General features: G+C 42.2%; 1 protein-coding gene across 1 annotated transcript; it reads right to left on the bottom strand.

The window, feature by feature from the left end:
* Positions 1–12,356: 12,356 nt before the first annotated feature.
* Positions 12,357–15,045, bottom strand: LOC307125285 (polymeric immunoglobulin receptor-like). Its single transcript, XM_079815036.1, has 5 exons — positions 14,878–15,045; positions 14,424–14,741; positions 13,887–14,204; positions 13,479–13,799; positions 12,357–12,953 (listed from the first exon to the last, which is right to left on the bottom strand). The coding sequence occupies exons 1-5, from the start codon at positions 14,915–14,917 to the stop codon at positions 12,826–12,828; spliced, it is 1,125 nt and encodes a 374-aa protein (XP_079671162.1). The 5' UTR covers positions 14,918–15,045; the 3' UTR covers positions 12,357–12,825.
* Between the last annotated feature and the right edge of the window lie 3,762 nt (positions 15,046–18,807).

Raw genomic sequence — 18,807 nt, 5'->3', positions numbered from 1 at the left:
CCGCACCACCCCCTCTGCCCCCTGGCTGTCCGATGTTCTTCGTGAACATCGCTCTGGACTCCGGGCAGCAGAGAGGAAGTGGCGCAAAACTAAAAGCGCTACTGACCTAACCCTGTATCAGTCTATTCTCGCTTCTTTCTCTACTAATGTCTCCACTGCTAAAACTACATACTACCACAACAAAATCAACAACTGCTCCAACTCTCGTGCACTTTTCAAAGCATTCTCCTCGCTCCTTTGTCCCCCCCCCCTCCTTCGTCAAACCTTACAGCTGATGACTTTGCATCATTCTTTACAAACAAAACCTCTTCCATCAGCAGCCAATTCTCCACACCACAAACCGACACACACATCTCAACGACCATCACACCCACGCTTCCCTCCTTCTCTCTGCTCTCTGAAGCAGATGTCTCCAAACTCATCCTTTCCAATCATCCCACTACATGTCCGCTTGATCCTATCCCCACGCACCTCCTTCAGGCCATTTCTTCTTCTGTTACAGGGAAAGCAAGAATTGACAAAATGTAAAATGTGTACCTTGAATGCAATGTAAGTCGCTTTGGATAAAAGCGTCTGCCAAATGCATAAATGTAAAAATGTAAATGTACTCCTGCACTCACTCACATTGTCAACACCTCTCTTCACACCGGGACTACTCACATTGTCAACACCTCTCTTCACACCGGGACTTTCCCCACAGCATTTAAGCTGGCTCGGGTAACCCCACTGCTTAAAAAACCCTCTCTAAACCCAGCACTTTTAGAAAACTACAGACCGGTATCCCTTCTACCTGTAAGACCGCATGAATTCGCTCCAAGGATCGGCAGCGAACCGCGGTGAAGGCCTTACGCGTTCAGTGTCTCAGCTGGAAGAATGGATTTGATTATAATATTCTTTATCTGACTCCATTTCATTTAGTTGTCGCATTTAGAAGAGAATCCCAACCGAATGTTTGGTCATCTATATTTGATAGTTAATCATACATTTAATCGTTCCGTTTTAACCCTTTGTTACAATTATAACGTTCCACATTGGAGATAGTTAATAATTACAGATTAATTCAGAAAGGATCAAAATGTAACAATTTATTAACAATCAAGTAAATGTAAAATGTCAATTACATCATAGACATAAATCTCTTCTAAAAGGAAACACAAATTCTGGTTATGGTTACACTTAAAATCGTTTCAAATAAATGTAAAACATAAACCCTTAATTATGCTCTGTAGGCCTCTGCCTAGAATGTTACCTGTGAGAGAGAGAGATAGAAAGAGAGAGAGAGAGAGAGAGAGAGAGAGAAAGGGAGAGAGCTAAAGAACAGCTCTCTCCAGAGAAAGCCAGAGAAACCAAAGAGAGCGAGCTACAGATGAAATCCTCTTTTATACTCTTCCCTGATGTCACCAAATTCAAATCTGACTCTTGTAAAACTGACCAATCAGACCAACCCGTGAGACATTTGAAAATAACCAATCAGACAAAACTTCCCCCATTGTATCAAAGGTGCGAAAACCTGTTGGCCAGCCGGCCAATCATTCTTTTGTCTTTCTAACTCAACCTGGCCCTTCTGATGGCGTTAAGGGGGAAGGGGTTGAGTCAATTTCAATATCTTGATCACGACGATGGCAGTTAACAGCAAAGCAGAGGATTTTGTTCCATTTCAAATATCTTTGATTATTTTCCACCTTACAGTTCCCCGTTTGGCACCATTGGCCACAACCATTGAGTCCAAAGGTGGCATTGTCCACAAAGATATGCTTTCTGTTGTGTGTAGATGTTATTCTTCAGACTTGCCCAGACTTGTTGCAAAAGCAGCTGATCAGTTTTCAGCCTTTGTTGTCCTTGTAGCCCTGCATGAGAACTTCATCATTGATATGCAAAACGTCCATTGAATACTTCACACCTCAAGAACAGTCACTCTTTTTGAGGCAGGACACAGGAGCGAACTTTTGCTGCAGGTATTCTGTGATTAAGCACAACAAAGAACAAAAGCATACATGGCATTTTTCATTGGTCAGAAGTCTGATGTGGTCATATTAAAATGGTCTCCGGCAATAAGCCCTTAAATCGATATACTTAATAAAGTGGTCAGGGTTTGAGAATAAAAAGAAGATTCCACAAGCTCGTACATTGTTTCTGGGAACATTGAAATAAAATGCATTATAACAAAACAAATCATTGTTGATTTTAAGTCCCCCTTTTCATGAGGAGTATTAGCAAAATATTCAGTGTAACCAAGACTCGGAAATCAAACTCAAAGTTCATGTAACTTTCCACTATTTCGGTGGTAGTGGAATTTGAGCATTTTGGTCTGAATTTCTCGAAGGAAATGTAGCAAAAGTCAGTGCAATTGATACATTAAAAAAAGATGGTACTCATCAATAAACCATAAAAGAAAAACAACAAATCAATCACATTTATGAAAACATATATATATATAATAACCACTGTGTTTGTTCAGGAATCTTCCAATGTAATTAATGTAGATCTAAATATGATTAGTCATACAATAATGGGTATTCCTGGTAACTGTGTGTGTGTGTGTGTGTGTGTGTGTGTGTGTGTGTGTGTGTGTGTGTGTGTGTGTGTGTGTGTGTGTGTGTGTGTGTGTGTGTGAGTGTAGCTATCTGGATCTGTTAGTGTGAAAAGATGAACAATAGATCTTTAGGGAAGTAACACTTTTAGACTCTATGTCATCTTTGTCGTTTATGATGTGTAGTGCTCAGCCTGAATAGATTTGGTCTATTCCAGGTGATGCTGTCTTCAGTGTAGGGTGTGTTCTGTGTTAATGTTTTGGAGATGGGTGGAATCTAATCAATATCAATCTGTGTTGCATAATTTAATTCCAGTTTTTTCACTGGGAGGTCATGTAGACATATTGTGAGGTGTGATTGACCCCATCAAATATATATAAAGATATTCGCACCCATCTCTCACATCTCCAGTTTTGAGATGCAGGGGGAGGAGGGCCTTTTGGCCGTCCGTCCTCCAAGGAATTGCAATTGTCATCCTGAGATAGAAACAAATTACAAATTTAAAGAGAAACAAATTTAGAGAGAAACACAGTTAATTGCTGCTGCTGTTTCTGTGTATTAACACTTAAGACTGTTCTGGCAGTCGAGCCTTCACAATCTGAGTGAAGGATGAATTGGTTATGAATTGGTTTTCTATTGTCTGTGCCACATTTAACAGCACAATTCCCCTCCTTTTTGGCACTGGGAATTGAACCAATGAAAAGTATTATAACTTGCTCAAATTAGAAATAGCAAAGGTCAGAGTTATTGAGTCCTGTTGCGATGAAGACATTTTCATGGTTAATGCAATTGTAATTCACACTGTAGCCAGATGGCAATTCTATGTTCCTGTTTATGGTTTACTGCAGCTATATGGGAAATAGCAGAGCTTCCACTATAGGAGACAAACAAATTCAACATTGACACATGCAACTTGAAATTGCTGTACAATTCCAGTATTAAAGTTATTCCAATTTACACAAGATACATGGCCTAGAATGCACAGCATCTACAGCCTTTATGCTAAGTGTTTCATCACTTACAGTAAAGCAATCATGTGTTTTAAAGAATAAACTTGACTAGTCTATGTGTATCTTGTAACACAAACAACTATTATGTGTAATCAATGCGCACAATGTGTTATACAATTACAAATTTGAAAATACAAACAGGATCATTGCAATCTGGATGTTTTATTATTAAACTCCTTGCTAAGAGGCTGCTAGCCCGCTGGCAAGTGAAGTTAATAGCTGAAGGCCTTGCATGAACACTGCAGTTAGCTCACTGAGAGTTTTACCTGCAAATGAGCGCTTTTCTTTGCCTTTAAAAAGTAATTTCCTATTTTTCTGAAAATACGGTGGAGGTCGCCCGTTACCCAGTGACCAGCATTTTCCATCGACATGTCCGATTTTCTGACAGGATCTGCAAAACCTGTTCTTTTTGCCATTGGGTTGTCTGTTGGGTTGTCTGCTACCTTCTCCTGGAGTTTCAGTATATTCATGACTCTCGGATGCTTGCAAATCATCCTGCATCCCCTTAAGAGCTAAAATAGACACACTTTCTTGTGCATTTTCTGAACTAAATGCTTCAGATTCATTAGAGCAAGTCACCTCATCTACGAAGTGAACATGCTTTTTAATCCCATTGCTGTTAAGCATTATGGGAGTCATGCACTTTTCAGCATTTAGCTTAGATTTCCATCTATTTTCTATTCTTGAGCCCCAGTCTACTATGGATTGGAATGTGTTTTTAACTGGATCGACGCCATTTGACAAAGCCCGTTGGATTGGGATGCCAGCATTATTTTTCACAAGTTGTAATAACGCGTCATGGTCTCGATCTGCATTTTCTAATCCTGAGTGTTCTCTGTAAGTTACCCATAACCGCTCGGCGTATGTCTCAAATGTTTCATCACTCGCCTGTTGGATTTCTAGTATTTTGCTCCAATCTGCGTGTGTCGGTCCCCTCATTTCTAATAATGCCTGTTTTAGTCGTTCATATATGGCTTCGTCTGTTTCGTTGCGGACTCGTTGGATTATGTTGCCAGATTTCATGCCTTCGGTTAGTTTCGGTCTGAGCTCTTCAGGGAGAGTGAGAAGTGCTATTTGCCACACGTCTCTAACTGCTAGCTTATACACCGTAGCCTGTAACATCAATGTTTCCCAGTAGGGTTGAAACGGCCCTTTTCTTGGCATTACTCCAACGACTTGTTTGTGTCTGGAACATTCTTCGCAGGTTAACGGACGGCTGATCGTTGTGGTTTCGTCGTTCGCATTAGTCATAGTTTTAAGCACGGCGACCTTAACAGATTTCTTAGCTGTGTCGTTAGCTTTTGTGCGAGTCTTTATCAGGCTTCGTTGTTTTGGATGTTCAGGCATTAACACAGGAGCTCGGTTATGAGTTTCTCTCTGTGGCCTGTATCCTAACGCAGCATCATTGTCATCATTATCATTTGGCTTCGCTAGCTCAAAAGTTTCATTCAGTGCTGCTTGTTTTACCGCGGCCACTGGAAATCCTGCATTATCACAACAATCTTCGAGAGCAGATATGTAATTATTGCCGGTTTGAAGTTTTCCTTGTAACTGATCAATTTTTGTTGCCATATTTTCACGCTGCCTAGCCCACTCAAGTTGCTCGTATGAGACTGATTCGACTTTTGATCTTAACTTTTGTAATTCGTCAGATCGCAATCTTTCAATTTCTTTGATATTTGCTATCGTTCGTTCGTTCTCGACCATTGTCTTGAGATCGTTACGACGAAGCAAATAAACAATTGCAGCGGGATTTTCTTGTATTTTGATTCAGATTTGAGCTGTGCGCCCTTAGCAGAATACCAGGATATAATTTCGGTGTTACTCCATTTCAGGTTCAATCCTTTATCGCTTAATCGAACGAGGAGATCTTGTAATTGTACGCCTAAAATTGCCATAATTTCCTCATCTACACTGCTGCTGTTATTTCCCTGAAAAGTCATGTTTCACGTCTAATTCTTACACAATATCGGATTTCTACGGTTCCGATCTATAGTGGGCATACCGACCCGTTCTAGAAATGTGTCTATATGTGTGAGTTGCAAATAAAACTTTCCCTCAACAAAACTAAAAGGCAAAGAAAGTTTACTTACTCATTCTCTGGTCGGAGGGTCAGCTTTAATCCATTCACAAGATCAACAGAACAGCTGAAAAAGAGAAGCTCAAATCTCTTGTTGATTTTAAATCCAATACTTCGCTGAAAACACGTTGCTCGTCTGCTCGCAACATCACGTCGAGGTCACCAACTGTAAGACCGCATGAATTCGCTCCAAGGATCGGCAGCGAACCGCGGTGAAGGCCTTACGCGTTCAGTGTCTCAGCTGGAAGAATGGATTTGATTATAATATTCTTTATCTGACTCCATTTCATTTAGTTGTCGCATTTAGAAGAGAATCCCAACCGAATGTTTGGTCATCTATATTTGATAGTTAATCATACATTTAATCGTTCCGTTTTAACCCTTTGTTACAATTATAACGTTCCACATTGGAGATAGTTAATAATTACAGATTAATTCAGAAAGGATCAAAATGTAACAATTTATTAACAATCAAGTAAATGTAAAATGTCAATTACATCATAGACATAAATCTCTTCTAAAAGGAAACACAAATTCTGGTTATGGTTACACTTAAAATCGTTTCAAATAAATGTAAAACATAAACCCTTAATTATGCTCTGTAGGCCTCTGCCTAGAATGTTACCTGTGAGAGAGAGAGATAGAAAGAGAGAGAGAGAGAGAGAGAGAGAGAGAGAGAGAGAGAAAGGGAGAGAGCTAAAGAACAGCTCTCTCCAGAGAAAGCCAGAGAAACCAAAGAGAGCGAGCTACAGATGAAATCCTCTTTTATACTCTTCCCTGATGTCACCAAATTCAAATCTGACTCTTGTAAAACTGACCAATCAGACCAACCCGTGAGACATTTGAAAATAACCAATCAGACAAAACTTCCCCCATTGTATCAAAGGTGCGAAAACCTGTTGGCCAGCCGGCCAATCATTCTTTTGTCTTTCTAACTCAACCTGGCCCTTCTGATGGCGTTAAGGGGGAAGGGGTTGAGTCAATTTCAATATCTTGATCACGACGATGGCAGTTAACAGCAAAGCAGAGGATTTTGTTCCATTTCAAATATCTTTGATTATTTTCCACCTTACATACCTTTCATTGCAAAGACACTTGAGCGGGCTGTGTTTAATCAGCTCTCTACGTTTCTTGAACAGAACAATCTCCTGGACATCAACCAATCCGGTTTCAAAAGCGGGCACTCAACTGACACTGCCCTGCTCTCAGTTACGGAGGCACTGAGACAGGCAAGAGCAGCCTCCAAATCCACAGTACTTATCTTACTGGATTTGTCTGCTGCTTTTGACACAGTTAATCACCAGATCCTCCTGGCAACTCTCATGAAGATGGGCATCTCAAGAACCGTTCTCCAGTGGTTCAAGTCTTACCTCTCAGGTAGGTCCTTCAGGGTGTCATGGAGAGGTGAAGTGTCTAAGTCACATCATCTAGCTACTGGAGTTCCCCAGGGCTCAGTGCTTGGACCACTACTCTTCTCCATCTACATGTCATCATTGGGATCGGTCATTCAGAAACATGGCTTTTCCTATCACTGCTATGCCGACGACACTCAACTCTACTTCTCATTTCAACCTGATGATCCATCGGTTGGTGTTCGTATCGCTGCCTGCCTAACAGACATTTCAGCCTGGATGAAGGAACATCACCTGCAACTCAACCTTGCCAGGAACCTTGGGGTTGTGATTGATGATCAGCTAAAATTCACTGACCACATCACTGCAACAACCCGGTCCTGCAGATTTGCACTATTCAACATTAGGAAGATTAGAGCCTTCCTATCAGATCATGCCACACAACTACTGGTCCAAGCTCTCGTTCTCTCCAGACTGGACTACTGTAATGCTCTTCTTGCGGGCCTTCCGGCATGCACTACTAAACCCTTGCAACTGATCCAGAATGCAGCGGCGAGGTTGGTCTTTGGTGAGCCGAAGAGAGCACACGTCACGCCTCTCCTCATCAGTCTGCACTGGCTACCAATAGCCGCTCGCATTAAATTCAAGGCACTGGTGCTCGCCTTCAAAACATCCACTGGCTCTGCACCAATATACCTAAACTCGCTCGTTCAGACTTACACACCCTCCAGGAACCGATCAAATGATCGAGAATAGCACTTATCATTCTATTCATTGTCTGTCTGTCTAATTTATTTAAAACAAAAAACAAAAAAAAAATAATTCTGTACTAGACTAACTGAGACTTGTTACAGCACTTGCATATTGCTGATATTGTTGCCCTTCGACTGCTCTAGCTGCTTCTATTGCCCTCATTTGTAAGTCGCTTTGGATAAAAGCGTCTGCTAAATGACTAAATGTAAATGTAAATGTTTATTCTGTGTGCGTCTTTACAAGTAATAATCTGTATTTTGTTGATCTTTTACTGTCATTGCTAAGGCTAGATTGGTAGTGTTTTGTCTGTTTAGTGTTGCTAACTGTAAGCTCAGGCGAGAAGGTCACGAGGTCACGGCAGGACAAGGAGGCCCTTGAATGCTTGGATAAACAAACGGTGTGAGTACAGGTTAATGGTGTCCACCGCTATGCTACTCCTCTCCTCCGCGTGAAGAACTTTCCCCAGCTCTGCGCACCAAAGGAGGCAGTACTTCCTCAGCTTCGGAACACGGAAAGGTGGCTGGCGAAGAACCCTGAGATGGCACAAGTTTATAACAAAGAGATCCAGAGACTTGAACAGGCTGGTTATGTGGCGAAACTACCCCCTGGCACAGAGAACACCTCAAGCAGCTGGTACATCCCTCATCACATTGTCGAGCACAATGGCAAGCACAGAGTGGTTTTTAATTGCTCTATCCAGTACAGCGCCGCTGACTTGAACAAACTCCTGCTCCCTGGTCCAACCCTTGGTCCACCACTCCTTTCAGTTCTCCTGCGATTCAGAGAATATTGTGTGGCCTTCAGCAGTGACATACGGGGATGTTTCACCAGGTCAGGCTCCTTCCAGAGGATGAGCCTCTCCTCCGCTTCCTCTGGAGGGAGCTCAAGCGTGATGAACAACCTACCATCTACCAGTGGAAGGTGCTTCCCTTCGGCACTACCTGTAGCCTCTGCTGTGCTACATATGCCCTACAGAAACACATCACCGACCATACTCAGCCAGCTGATGCAGTGAGCGACTCTGTGTTAAGACATTTCTACGTGGATAACTGTCTACAAAGTGTGCCTACAGTTGAAGATGCCAAGCCCATCATTGACAAGCTGCAGACTGTCCTTGCCGAGGGAGGCTTTGAGCTACGTCAGTGGGCCAGTGCTAAAAAAAGTGGATCGCCCAAGGTCAGCCAGGCCAAGAAGAATCAGCCTTGGGCCTGCAGTGGGACTGTCGAGAGGACACTCTGTCCTTCAAGTGTCGAGAGGCTGTAGCCACTGAAGAAGGCGTCACTATGCGCTCCATCTATAAAGTGGTGGCAAGCCAATACGCCCCCCTTGGCTTTCTAGTACCTTACACCACCAGGGCCAAAGTTGTCATCCAACATCTGTGGGACAAAAAGTGTGAATGGGACGACCCTGCTCTGCCAGATCACCTGCTAGCCACATGGAGAGAGTGGGAGGACGAGTTACCTCACCTACAGAGCATAGCACTTCCGAGGTGTTACACTGGCCGTGAGTTAGACTCTCCCACCTGTGAATATGAGATCCACGTGTTCTGTGATGCCTCAGAGCGAGCCTATGGCTCCGTGGCATACCTCCGAACCGAGAATCCTCATGGCGTCCAAGTAGCTTTCGTCACTGCAAGATCCAGAGTTGCTCCAAAAAGGCAGCAGTCAATCCCACGACTGGAGTTATGCACTGCTCTGACCGGAGCACAAATGGCTCGGATCCTCAAATCTGAACTCACACTGCACATCCAGCGGGTGGTGCTCTGGTCGGACTCTACTACCGTGCTCCAGTGGCTTCAGTCGGAGTCATGCCGATTCAAAGTGTTTGTTGGTACACGCGTGGCAGAGATTCAAGATCTCACTGAGGGTGACACATGGCGGTATGTGGACTCTGTGCAGAACCCTGCCGACGAAATAACGCGCGGCAAACCTCTCGACACATTGACACCAGACAGCCGCTGGGGGCAGGGCCCAACCTTCTTGTGGTGTGCCCCAGACACATGGCCACAAAGTCCTCAGATCCAGAAAAAGGGCAGATCAGGGTGAAGAGCTTAAGAAACCTCATTTCTGTGGCCTCACCACTACCGCGCCAAGTCATCTCCCGGACGCTAAGCAGTTCTCTTCCTTCAGAGACCTCCTGACCTCCACAACACAGACTCTACATGCCTCAGGCATCATCTCAGCCTACAGGCAAGCCCAGTTGGCTCTGCTACAACAGGTCCAACAAGACAGTTTTCCTATTGACTATGCCCAGCTGCAGTCAGGGAAACCAGTCGCCAAAAGCAGCAGACTTCTCAAGCTTGCACCAGAGTTCGACCACAGTGACAAGCTCATCCGTGTTGGTGGATGTCTGCGCCATAGTAACCAGCTGAAAACTGTTCACCTGGTGGTGCTGGATGCCAAACACCCAGTCACGCAGCAGCTCATCTAAGAGTATGATTATCAGCTGCACCATCCAGGCTCAGAGAGGGTCTTCGCAGAGATGCGCCGCAAGTATTGGCTACCAGGAGGGCGAGAGGCTATCCGCCGCTTTCATCGCAAGTGCCAAGAGTGTCAAAAATGGCGTGGAAAGCCACAATTCCCTAAAATGGCAGACCTGCCTCCATACTGAGTCCGACTTTTCAAGCCAGCATTTTACTCAGCAGGAGTAGACTGCTTCGGGCCATACTCGGTGGCGATTGGAAGGAGGAGTGAAAAGCGCTGGGGAATAATCTTTAAATGCATGACCACCCGAGCCGTGCATATCGACCTGCTCTCCAGTTTGAATACAGACTCATTCTTCATGGCCCTGAGACGGTTCATCGCCCGCAGAGGAAATCCATTCGAGCTGATTTCAGACCAGGGGACTAACTTCAGAGGTGGTGATCGAGAACTCCGGGAAGCATTCGCCGACCTTGCTCCAGACATCAAAGCTCAACTCGCTTTAAGTTTAATCCACCTAACGCCCCCCACTTTGGCGGCTGCTGGGAGCGCGAGATACGCTCAGTAAAACAAGCCCTGCAAGTAACCCTTGGAGCCCAGCTTGTTACAGATGAGGTGTTGAGAACCCTACTAGTTGAGATTGAAGGGATTCTCAACTCCAAACCATTAGGTTACACATCTGCGGACATTGCCGACCTTGATCCAATAACTCACTGCTCATTGGGCGGCCAGATGCCTCTCTCCCGCAGGTGGTTTATCCTGACTCCGAGCTCCTGAGCAGTAGGCGTTGGTGCCATAGCCAGCTGTTGGCTGACCACTTCTGGAAACATTTTATCCGTTTCTATCTGCCCAGCCTCCAGGCCCGACAGAAGTGGAATGCTGAAAACCCAGACCTGCACATCGGCAAGACGGTCATCATCATTGACCCGCAGCTCCCTCGCTCACTGTGGCCAGTGGGTACAGTGACCAGCGTCTCCCCCGGCCTCGACGGTAAAGTACGATCTGCTGAAGTGAAGGTGGGAGACCGGGCGTACACCCGCCCTGTGGCTCGACTCATCCAGCTTCCAGAGTTGTCAGACTGACCACTACCGGACGAGTGGGTGCCTTTTCTTCTTCTGCAGGCCCCCTTTGTGGCCGCTAAGCATCAGACACTTTACTGTGACTCTCTCCCTCCTACTAGAAGACGCCTCGCTTCACCTGGACTATTAGCCAATCACAAGTGACTCAGGATTGCTGCACACTGGAAGCATTCTGTCCGAGACTTTGCCAGTAGTTTACACTAACCGCACGGACTTGCAACCCGCCTTGATACAACTGCTTTATTCTGTGTGCGTCTTTACAAGTAAGAATTGGTATTTTGTTGATTTTTTACTGTCATTGCTAAGGCTAGATTGGTAGTGTTTTGTCTGTTTAGTGTTGCTAACTGTAAGCTCAGGCTTTCCTGCCCGGTTAGTCCTCGTGTCGTGATGCTTCTTTCTATCAATGTATTCTATCAATTCTATCAACCCGGCCATTATTCTTTGGTTACACATTGTAAAATACCAGTTAAAGACCCTCTGCGCATAGTTTGTAAGCTATTGCGGTGATATTCGCCTTCAATCTAGTTAATCGGTTATAGGGCACGCACCTCCCGCATGTACGCTGGTCATCACGTGACACCTCTCTGAGCGGCCTGGTGTAGTTATTGATGCGACCAGCAAATGGAGCCAATGTATAGTGAATGGTTCATAATTACTCATTGTTATAGTTGTAGCTGCCTAGACCTACAGTACAGCTATTTTCATTCTTTTAATGCCAGTTTTGGCCATGTTAAAATATTATTGTATTTATTTCTGCTATATTATTAGAATAGGATGCAGTTACTACAGTTGCAGTTGTCAATTCAATAAATACTTCCAATGAAGAAATCTTGCGTGATTCTGACCGATCACCCGCTGTGAGCTCTACGTAACGATCCTCACACTCTCTGAATCAAAGAAACCAATCCTCTTCTACAACAACACAACAACAAATATAAGTGATAATGCAATAACTAGTTAAGTATTTTCTATAAAGATATTGTCATGATGTATTTATTATTGTACTAATTTTGACATTTTAGCAAATTAGAATTTTTTAAATATATATATATATATATGCATGAAAGAGTTGTTAAAAATTGGATAATTAAGAGATTAAGATAAAACAACAACACATTGTCCTAATGTGATACTTTGCACAGAATCAAAATTTATTTGAGGTAAATTCAAACAAAATACAATGTTTTTTTTTTTTTTGCAACAACGTTTAGACAGTTCTGTTCCTAACGGTAGATCTGCTGAAGAAGAAGTGCAGCTACAAGAAAATCACCAAACACACACACAGGAGAGAGAAGAGAAGATATATCCGCAACACACACACACACACACACACACACACACACACACACACACACACACACACACACACACACACACACACACACACACACACACACACACACACACACACACACACACACACACACACACACACACACACACACACACACACACACACACACACACACACACACACACACACACACAGGAGAGAAGAGATATCAGGGAATGAAGATGATGAAAAGGGAAGTGAAGGTGCAGTTCAAGAGAGAACCTTTCACTATTTTGCACGGCCTCAGCCTAAAGATCTAAACTTTTTTTATGTGATGACCATACAAAACACTTGGTTCTCCGTGGTTCCAACATGTGTTGTGGGTTTATGGGATGGCCTGGATGATGGTGGTGATGATGATGATGATGATGATGGTGGTGGTGATGATGATGTCTCTGAAAATTTTGTATATGAAAATAAAAAAAAAATTATTTCTAAATTAATTTCTTTTCACACCCAGAACTTGACATCATTCTCTAATGGTGAAGAGACATGTTACTGATGGCTTTCACACATTCATTACCCAGAATTCAAGTTGCTAATACAGAGAAACTGTTTGTTTGAGTTTCTGTAAATAACGCCTGTGGTTTCACACTGAATAATACAGTCCAGCAGTGTCACTGATGAGCAGCCTTAAACTGCAGTTAACTACAGTACAAGTGTGGTAAAAGAACAGATGACCACACCTGTACTACAGGTAAAACTGCACTCAGAGCTCAGTCCTGTAGAATGACAATCATACGAACTGCAGTTTGTGGTTTTGTTGTTAAACAGACAGAACATCTAAATTAAAAAATAACCCTGTGGTTAAACCTGCTTATAGAATCAGCTTCAAGCATCCTGATAAATAACACACAGTGATCTGCTGAAGAGATGTTATACTGCCTTATGATTAATATCAGTGAGAAAAGCATCCGCACCTGTGAGGTTGACCAGGACTCGTGTGATGAAGCTCTTGTGTCCTCCATCAGACTGAACTCCACACCAGTATTCTGAATGTTGTTCAGTCACATGACTGATGCTTCCCTTCAGGAGCCGCTCTTCTCTGTCATCATACAGCCGGATCTTTCCCTCACTCCATCTTCTGCTCTCATTCACAGACGTCTCTTCAGCACAGAGATCAGCTCCAGATCTCCGGCAGAGAAACTTCACATCACTCCTGTGGGATTGTGGGTATTTGCAGCTGATGTTCACAGATCCTCCTGCAGCCGCTGATAGACTGATGTTCTTCACACAATCATCTGTTTCAGATCCAAATAAAGCGCAGTAATGTTAGAATGACCAGATATATTCATGGATTCACCTCATAATGACTGAAAGCGGCTCACCCTTCTTAATGTTCAGGTTAAACTCAGAGAAGAAACTGTAGTCTTCAGAAACTTTGACTGTAATCTTATATTTTCCAGAGTCGTTCTCTTTCAGCTCTCTGATAAACACACGGAAGAGCCCTGCAGATCCGTCCTCATGAACGGAGAATCGTCTGTCATGTGTCCATTCTGCGGCTCTGTTAGTGTTTATTACAGGAAAACACTGATCTGCTCCAGATTTACAGATTAATTTCTCATGGTTCATGTGTTTCTTCTCATATTTGACGTTTATGATGACGTTTCCTCCTGAATATCCTCTCACGGTCCTGATTGGCTGATCTGTTCAACACAAACCCAGATCATTTGTCATTTTGTTCTCAATATAAACACATTTATCTTCACTTTGCTACAACATTTATGAACTCAAGTCTGTAAAAGAGTGTAACTCTTCCATCAGGAGATAAAAAGGTTATTGATGGCGTGAGTTATGAGTTAGACGAGTGAACGGCAGTAATTCCAGTCAGTGTTGAGTATCGTGATGTTGTCTCAGTTACTCACCGGTTATAACCTTCAGATTCACTTCAGTGGAGGAATCTATTCCAAACTTTCCAGTTCCACAATAGTACATCCCAGAATCCCCTTCACTCAGATCTCTGATGGTCACTCTGATGACGGCTGAACTTGTATTGTCATGCAGAGAGAATCTTCCAGAATTAACCCATTTATTTTTCACATTAGTCTTGATTTGTTCTGTGCACTGTGGCCACGTTCCTTTACAAAAATACTTTTCATTCTCTGTATGTCCTTCATAATATTTGCATGAGATTTTGACTCCGCCTCCTGAATATCCAGTCACTTCTATGGAGCTCACGACACCTACAACAAACCAGCATCTTAACACAACACTAATACACACTGAAGGGAGATTCATGTCAAAGGTCATTAGTTATGGATAAAGACTTGTGTTCATTATTTAATCTCTGTTCTGGTTCTTCTGAGTTCAGACTCTTACCAGGAATCATCAGCAGAGTGAAAGTCCAGATGATCTTCATTCTTCTCTCTTATTAAAGGATCTTCTCTGTTGTCCGGAAATTCAGTTCTTCTGAAGCTCTCGCTGTGTGTCCAGAGCAGGTTTGAGTGTTTCTTTCCTGTTACATGTTTAACATGAAGTGTTGAATGTGACAGAGATGCGCACTTCCTCTGAGAGAGAGAGAGAGAGAGAGAGAGAGAGAGAGAGAGAGAGAGAGAGAGAGAGGGGGTTAACAAGCACTTTATTACTGTATGTAGTGATGTGTGTGTGTGTGGGGGGGGGGGGTGATCTACCCACCAGATTTCGTCATGAGTCATTTTGTACCCAACACATTTAAAAAAAAAATGTTTACGGTGAAGCATTGCTGCCACATCCATATTGTTTTTTCAACTCAATTACGTCATACAAAAAACGAGATCGTATGTCGTTAAAACTACATATTTTTCTCGTTAAAACAACATCTTTTCTCCTAATAAGGGCATGTGTTGTATAGTGATGTGTGTATATATGTCTGTATCCACATTAGAGAATTTATTTAGCCCATGCCTTTGTCACACTTGTTTGAAAAGCAGAAGCTCAGCGTAAAATAGGCTCATCCGCTGCCTGTATCAGTGGCAGTGCCCATAGCACGAAATTGTTGTAATGTATTGATGTAGCCTATAGTTCATAACAGCCACGGGTAGCAGGTGCCATGGACCGCTCATGATTAGCGTAATGACGAACCCCGGTGCAGCCACAAATATCATAACTATCTATAGGCCTACTGTAATTAAGACATTCAAGAAATGTATTAAAAAGAAAGACGATTCCAGCCTTACTCAAAGGCCGCGGAAACAGGCCAATGGGTTCGTTACACACGTCAATCCATTCCCGGCGTTCCTATTTTGCTTCTTATGTATTAAATATACAGGCAATTAGTTTATGAAACCTTGATCAAAATTAAAATACAATTTATAGAAAACGAAATTCACTTTAAAGAAATGATTTCTGCAGAACAACACTCAATAAAAAGCATGTCTGACCCCACTCCATGTCTCCAAACATATTGCGCGTCTTATAGCCTATCTTACTCATGCTGCTCACTTTTCATCATCAACATATGAAATGAAAACAATAATATAATAGGCTAATATTTAAACATATAGCCTAACTATGAATCTAAATAGGCTACGTTTTGCATGTATATAGCCTACTCCACTCCAAACACTTCAAAAATGTATTTTGTTTATTAAACGCAAAGTTTCTAATTTCAAATTTAATTTCTAAATTCAGTTCATATTTCCAACAAACGAAATTCCGAGCCAAAATAACTAAGTGGTAAAAAAACCTGCAAAAATGAAAAATAGCCTATTAAAGAATTTGCGGGTGCTTAGATAGACGCGCAATATGTCTGGAGACATGGAGTGGGGTCAGACATGATTTTTATTGAGTGTTGTTTTGCAGAAATCATTTCTTTAAAGTGAATTTCGTTTTCTATAAATTTTATTTTAATTTGATCAAGGTTTCATAAACTAATTGCCTGTATATTTAATACATAAGAAGCAAAATAGGAACGCCAGGAATGGATTGATGTGCGTAACGAACCCACTGGCCTGTTTCCACGACCTTTGAGTAAGGCTGAAAGCGTCCTTCTTTTTAATACATTTCTTGAATATATGTATTACAGTATAACATACAATATAGGCTATTAAAGTAGGCCTATTATAGATAGTTATGATATTTGTGCACCGGGGTCCGTAATTTCTAGGTTAAAGTCATGCCACTGATGTGAACATGAGCGGTCCATGGCACCTGTTACCCAATAACTACATCAATAAATTACAATACTTTCGTGCCATGGGCACTGCCACTGATACAGGCAGCGGATGAGCCTATTTTACGCTGAGCTTGCTTCTGCTTTTCAGACATGGAAGTGTGACAAAGTCATGGGCTAAATTAATTCTCTAATGTGGATACAGGCATATTTTGTACACACCAATGTACAACACATGTCCTTATTAGGAGAAAATATATGTCGTATTAATGACATAAGATCTTGTTATTACGAGAAAAGATGTCGTTAAAACGTCATAACATCTCCTTATTACGACATAATTGAGTGGAAAAAATAATATGTATGTGGCAGCAATGCCTCACCGTAAATGTAGCCGTTCTGCTGCTTTAGCTAGTTACAGTTTGCGTTCGTACAGCAGGCAAGCATTGGTGGAGATGATCGTGGAGTAGTCAGTATCTTGTTTAATTATTGCTTGAATCTATTGCTGAATTCTGGAATAGTTGTGATGATGATGATGATGATGATGATGATGATGATGAGGATTGGATGCTTTCATGTAGATTGGATGGATGCATGTTGTTGTGAATTGAGAGCAGTCAGATCATGGTGTGATAGGCTATAGCGTTCATCTGTGCAACACGTATTTTTGCTTTTTCAATCTTGGCAAAATTTGTAGTGCAGAAGTTGTGTTGTGTGTAGATATGGTCAGTTGTACTGTGAATTAAATCAAATTATTACATGGCTTGGTTGAATTCCACTGTAGAATGCGGTGTGTTATATTTCTTGATATCAGACTGCTGCCAAGTATAACACACCGTTGCTATGAAAAACAAAGCGTTGCTATGGACGCGGCAGGATTCTAACCGTAGAGACGGAACTGACTATTTTCTTTAGCGGAAGCAATACAATCATGTTTAAATCAATAAACTCCTTTTTAAATCAATATATTGTGTCAAATTATTGATTTATTTGGTGGGTAGCCATGTAATAAGCGGGATAATGTAGAGCGAGGCCCGATTTTGGGTTAGATTTTTTTTTTCCGTTTTCAGTGGTTATGAGGAGCAACATGAGAGAGAAATTTGGTAATAATTGTTTAGGTACATTAAACCATGTCATGGCCATGTCATATTGTCAACATGGTACTTATGAAGCAGATTAGTGGGTCATATCATATGTCTAATGCTTTTTGAAAACTTACGGCTTTCTTCTTCATAAAACGAGTCGGACATCATCACATGATTTTTGTATACATTTTTATTTATTTACATTATAAGCTACAGGACATCGTCTTTCAAAAAATGACCTGCGCGAAAGAGAAAAACAATGAATGCATCATTGTACCCAGCACTTCTGAAAAAGCACTTCTGAATGCGTCTCTGTCCCCAGCACATTTCAAACCAATCTGACGCCCATGAAATCAGACACATAATTGCCTGTTATATTTAACAAATATGTTTTAAATACTTTGTGCTTAGTAACAGACCTTCCCCCAACACAACAGAGAAGGATCCTCAGTTAACCTGGAAACAAAACTGATAAGACGTTTTACGACCCCAAAGGAATGTGGCCACATGGAAAGTCCACAACGGAAAGACACAAAGCCTGTAAAACACACGCTTTTGCCTCAAGTTATAGACAAACCGTCTATAAATGATCAAGCACCCTAGGACCTTGTATGTACACACATAACTGTCTTTTAAAGGGTCCGTTGCATTGTATGTCACTTATGAATGTCTTATGAACAACTTACTATTTCAGGTAACCTCATACATGTCGTGTCTCCTATCAAATTAATGCTCGCTTCACGACTAACACTTTCATGTATGTCAATATGTGTTTGTTGCATTATTTAGAGTATAAATGGGCACAGACCTTTTTGATTTCAGGTTTGAAACAAAGAGCCATAAAATCTCCAAAGGAACTTCCCGCTTGGAAATCCCAACAATCTCATTGGTCAAGTCTACTTCAGGAGGTGGTGACCTCCTGCAGACTTCTTAAGGAGCGATGTCACTGCAAATCATGTTGTTATTCTTTGACGCTGTTCTTGATCCTCGTCCACCCGTCCTGACGTGGCCATCACAGGAACAGTACTTCAGTCGTCTCTCACACGCAGATTTGTTGAGGTTTTAATGAAGACA

Source organism: Gobio gobio, assembly GCF_949357685.1.
Source record: "Gobio gobio genome assembly, chromosome: 4".
NCBI lineage: Eukaryota > Metazoa > Chordata > Actinopteri > Cypriniformes > Gobionidae > Gobio > Gobio gobio.
The sequence above is the reverse complement of the archived record's forward strand: the minus strand, read 5'-3'. Positions and strand labels throughout refer to the sequence as shown.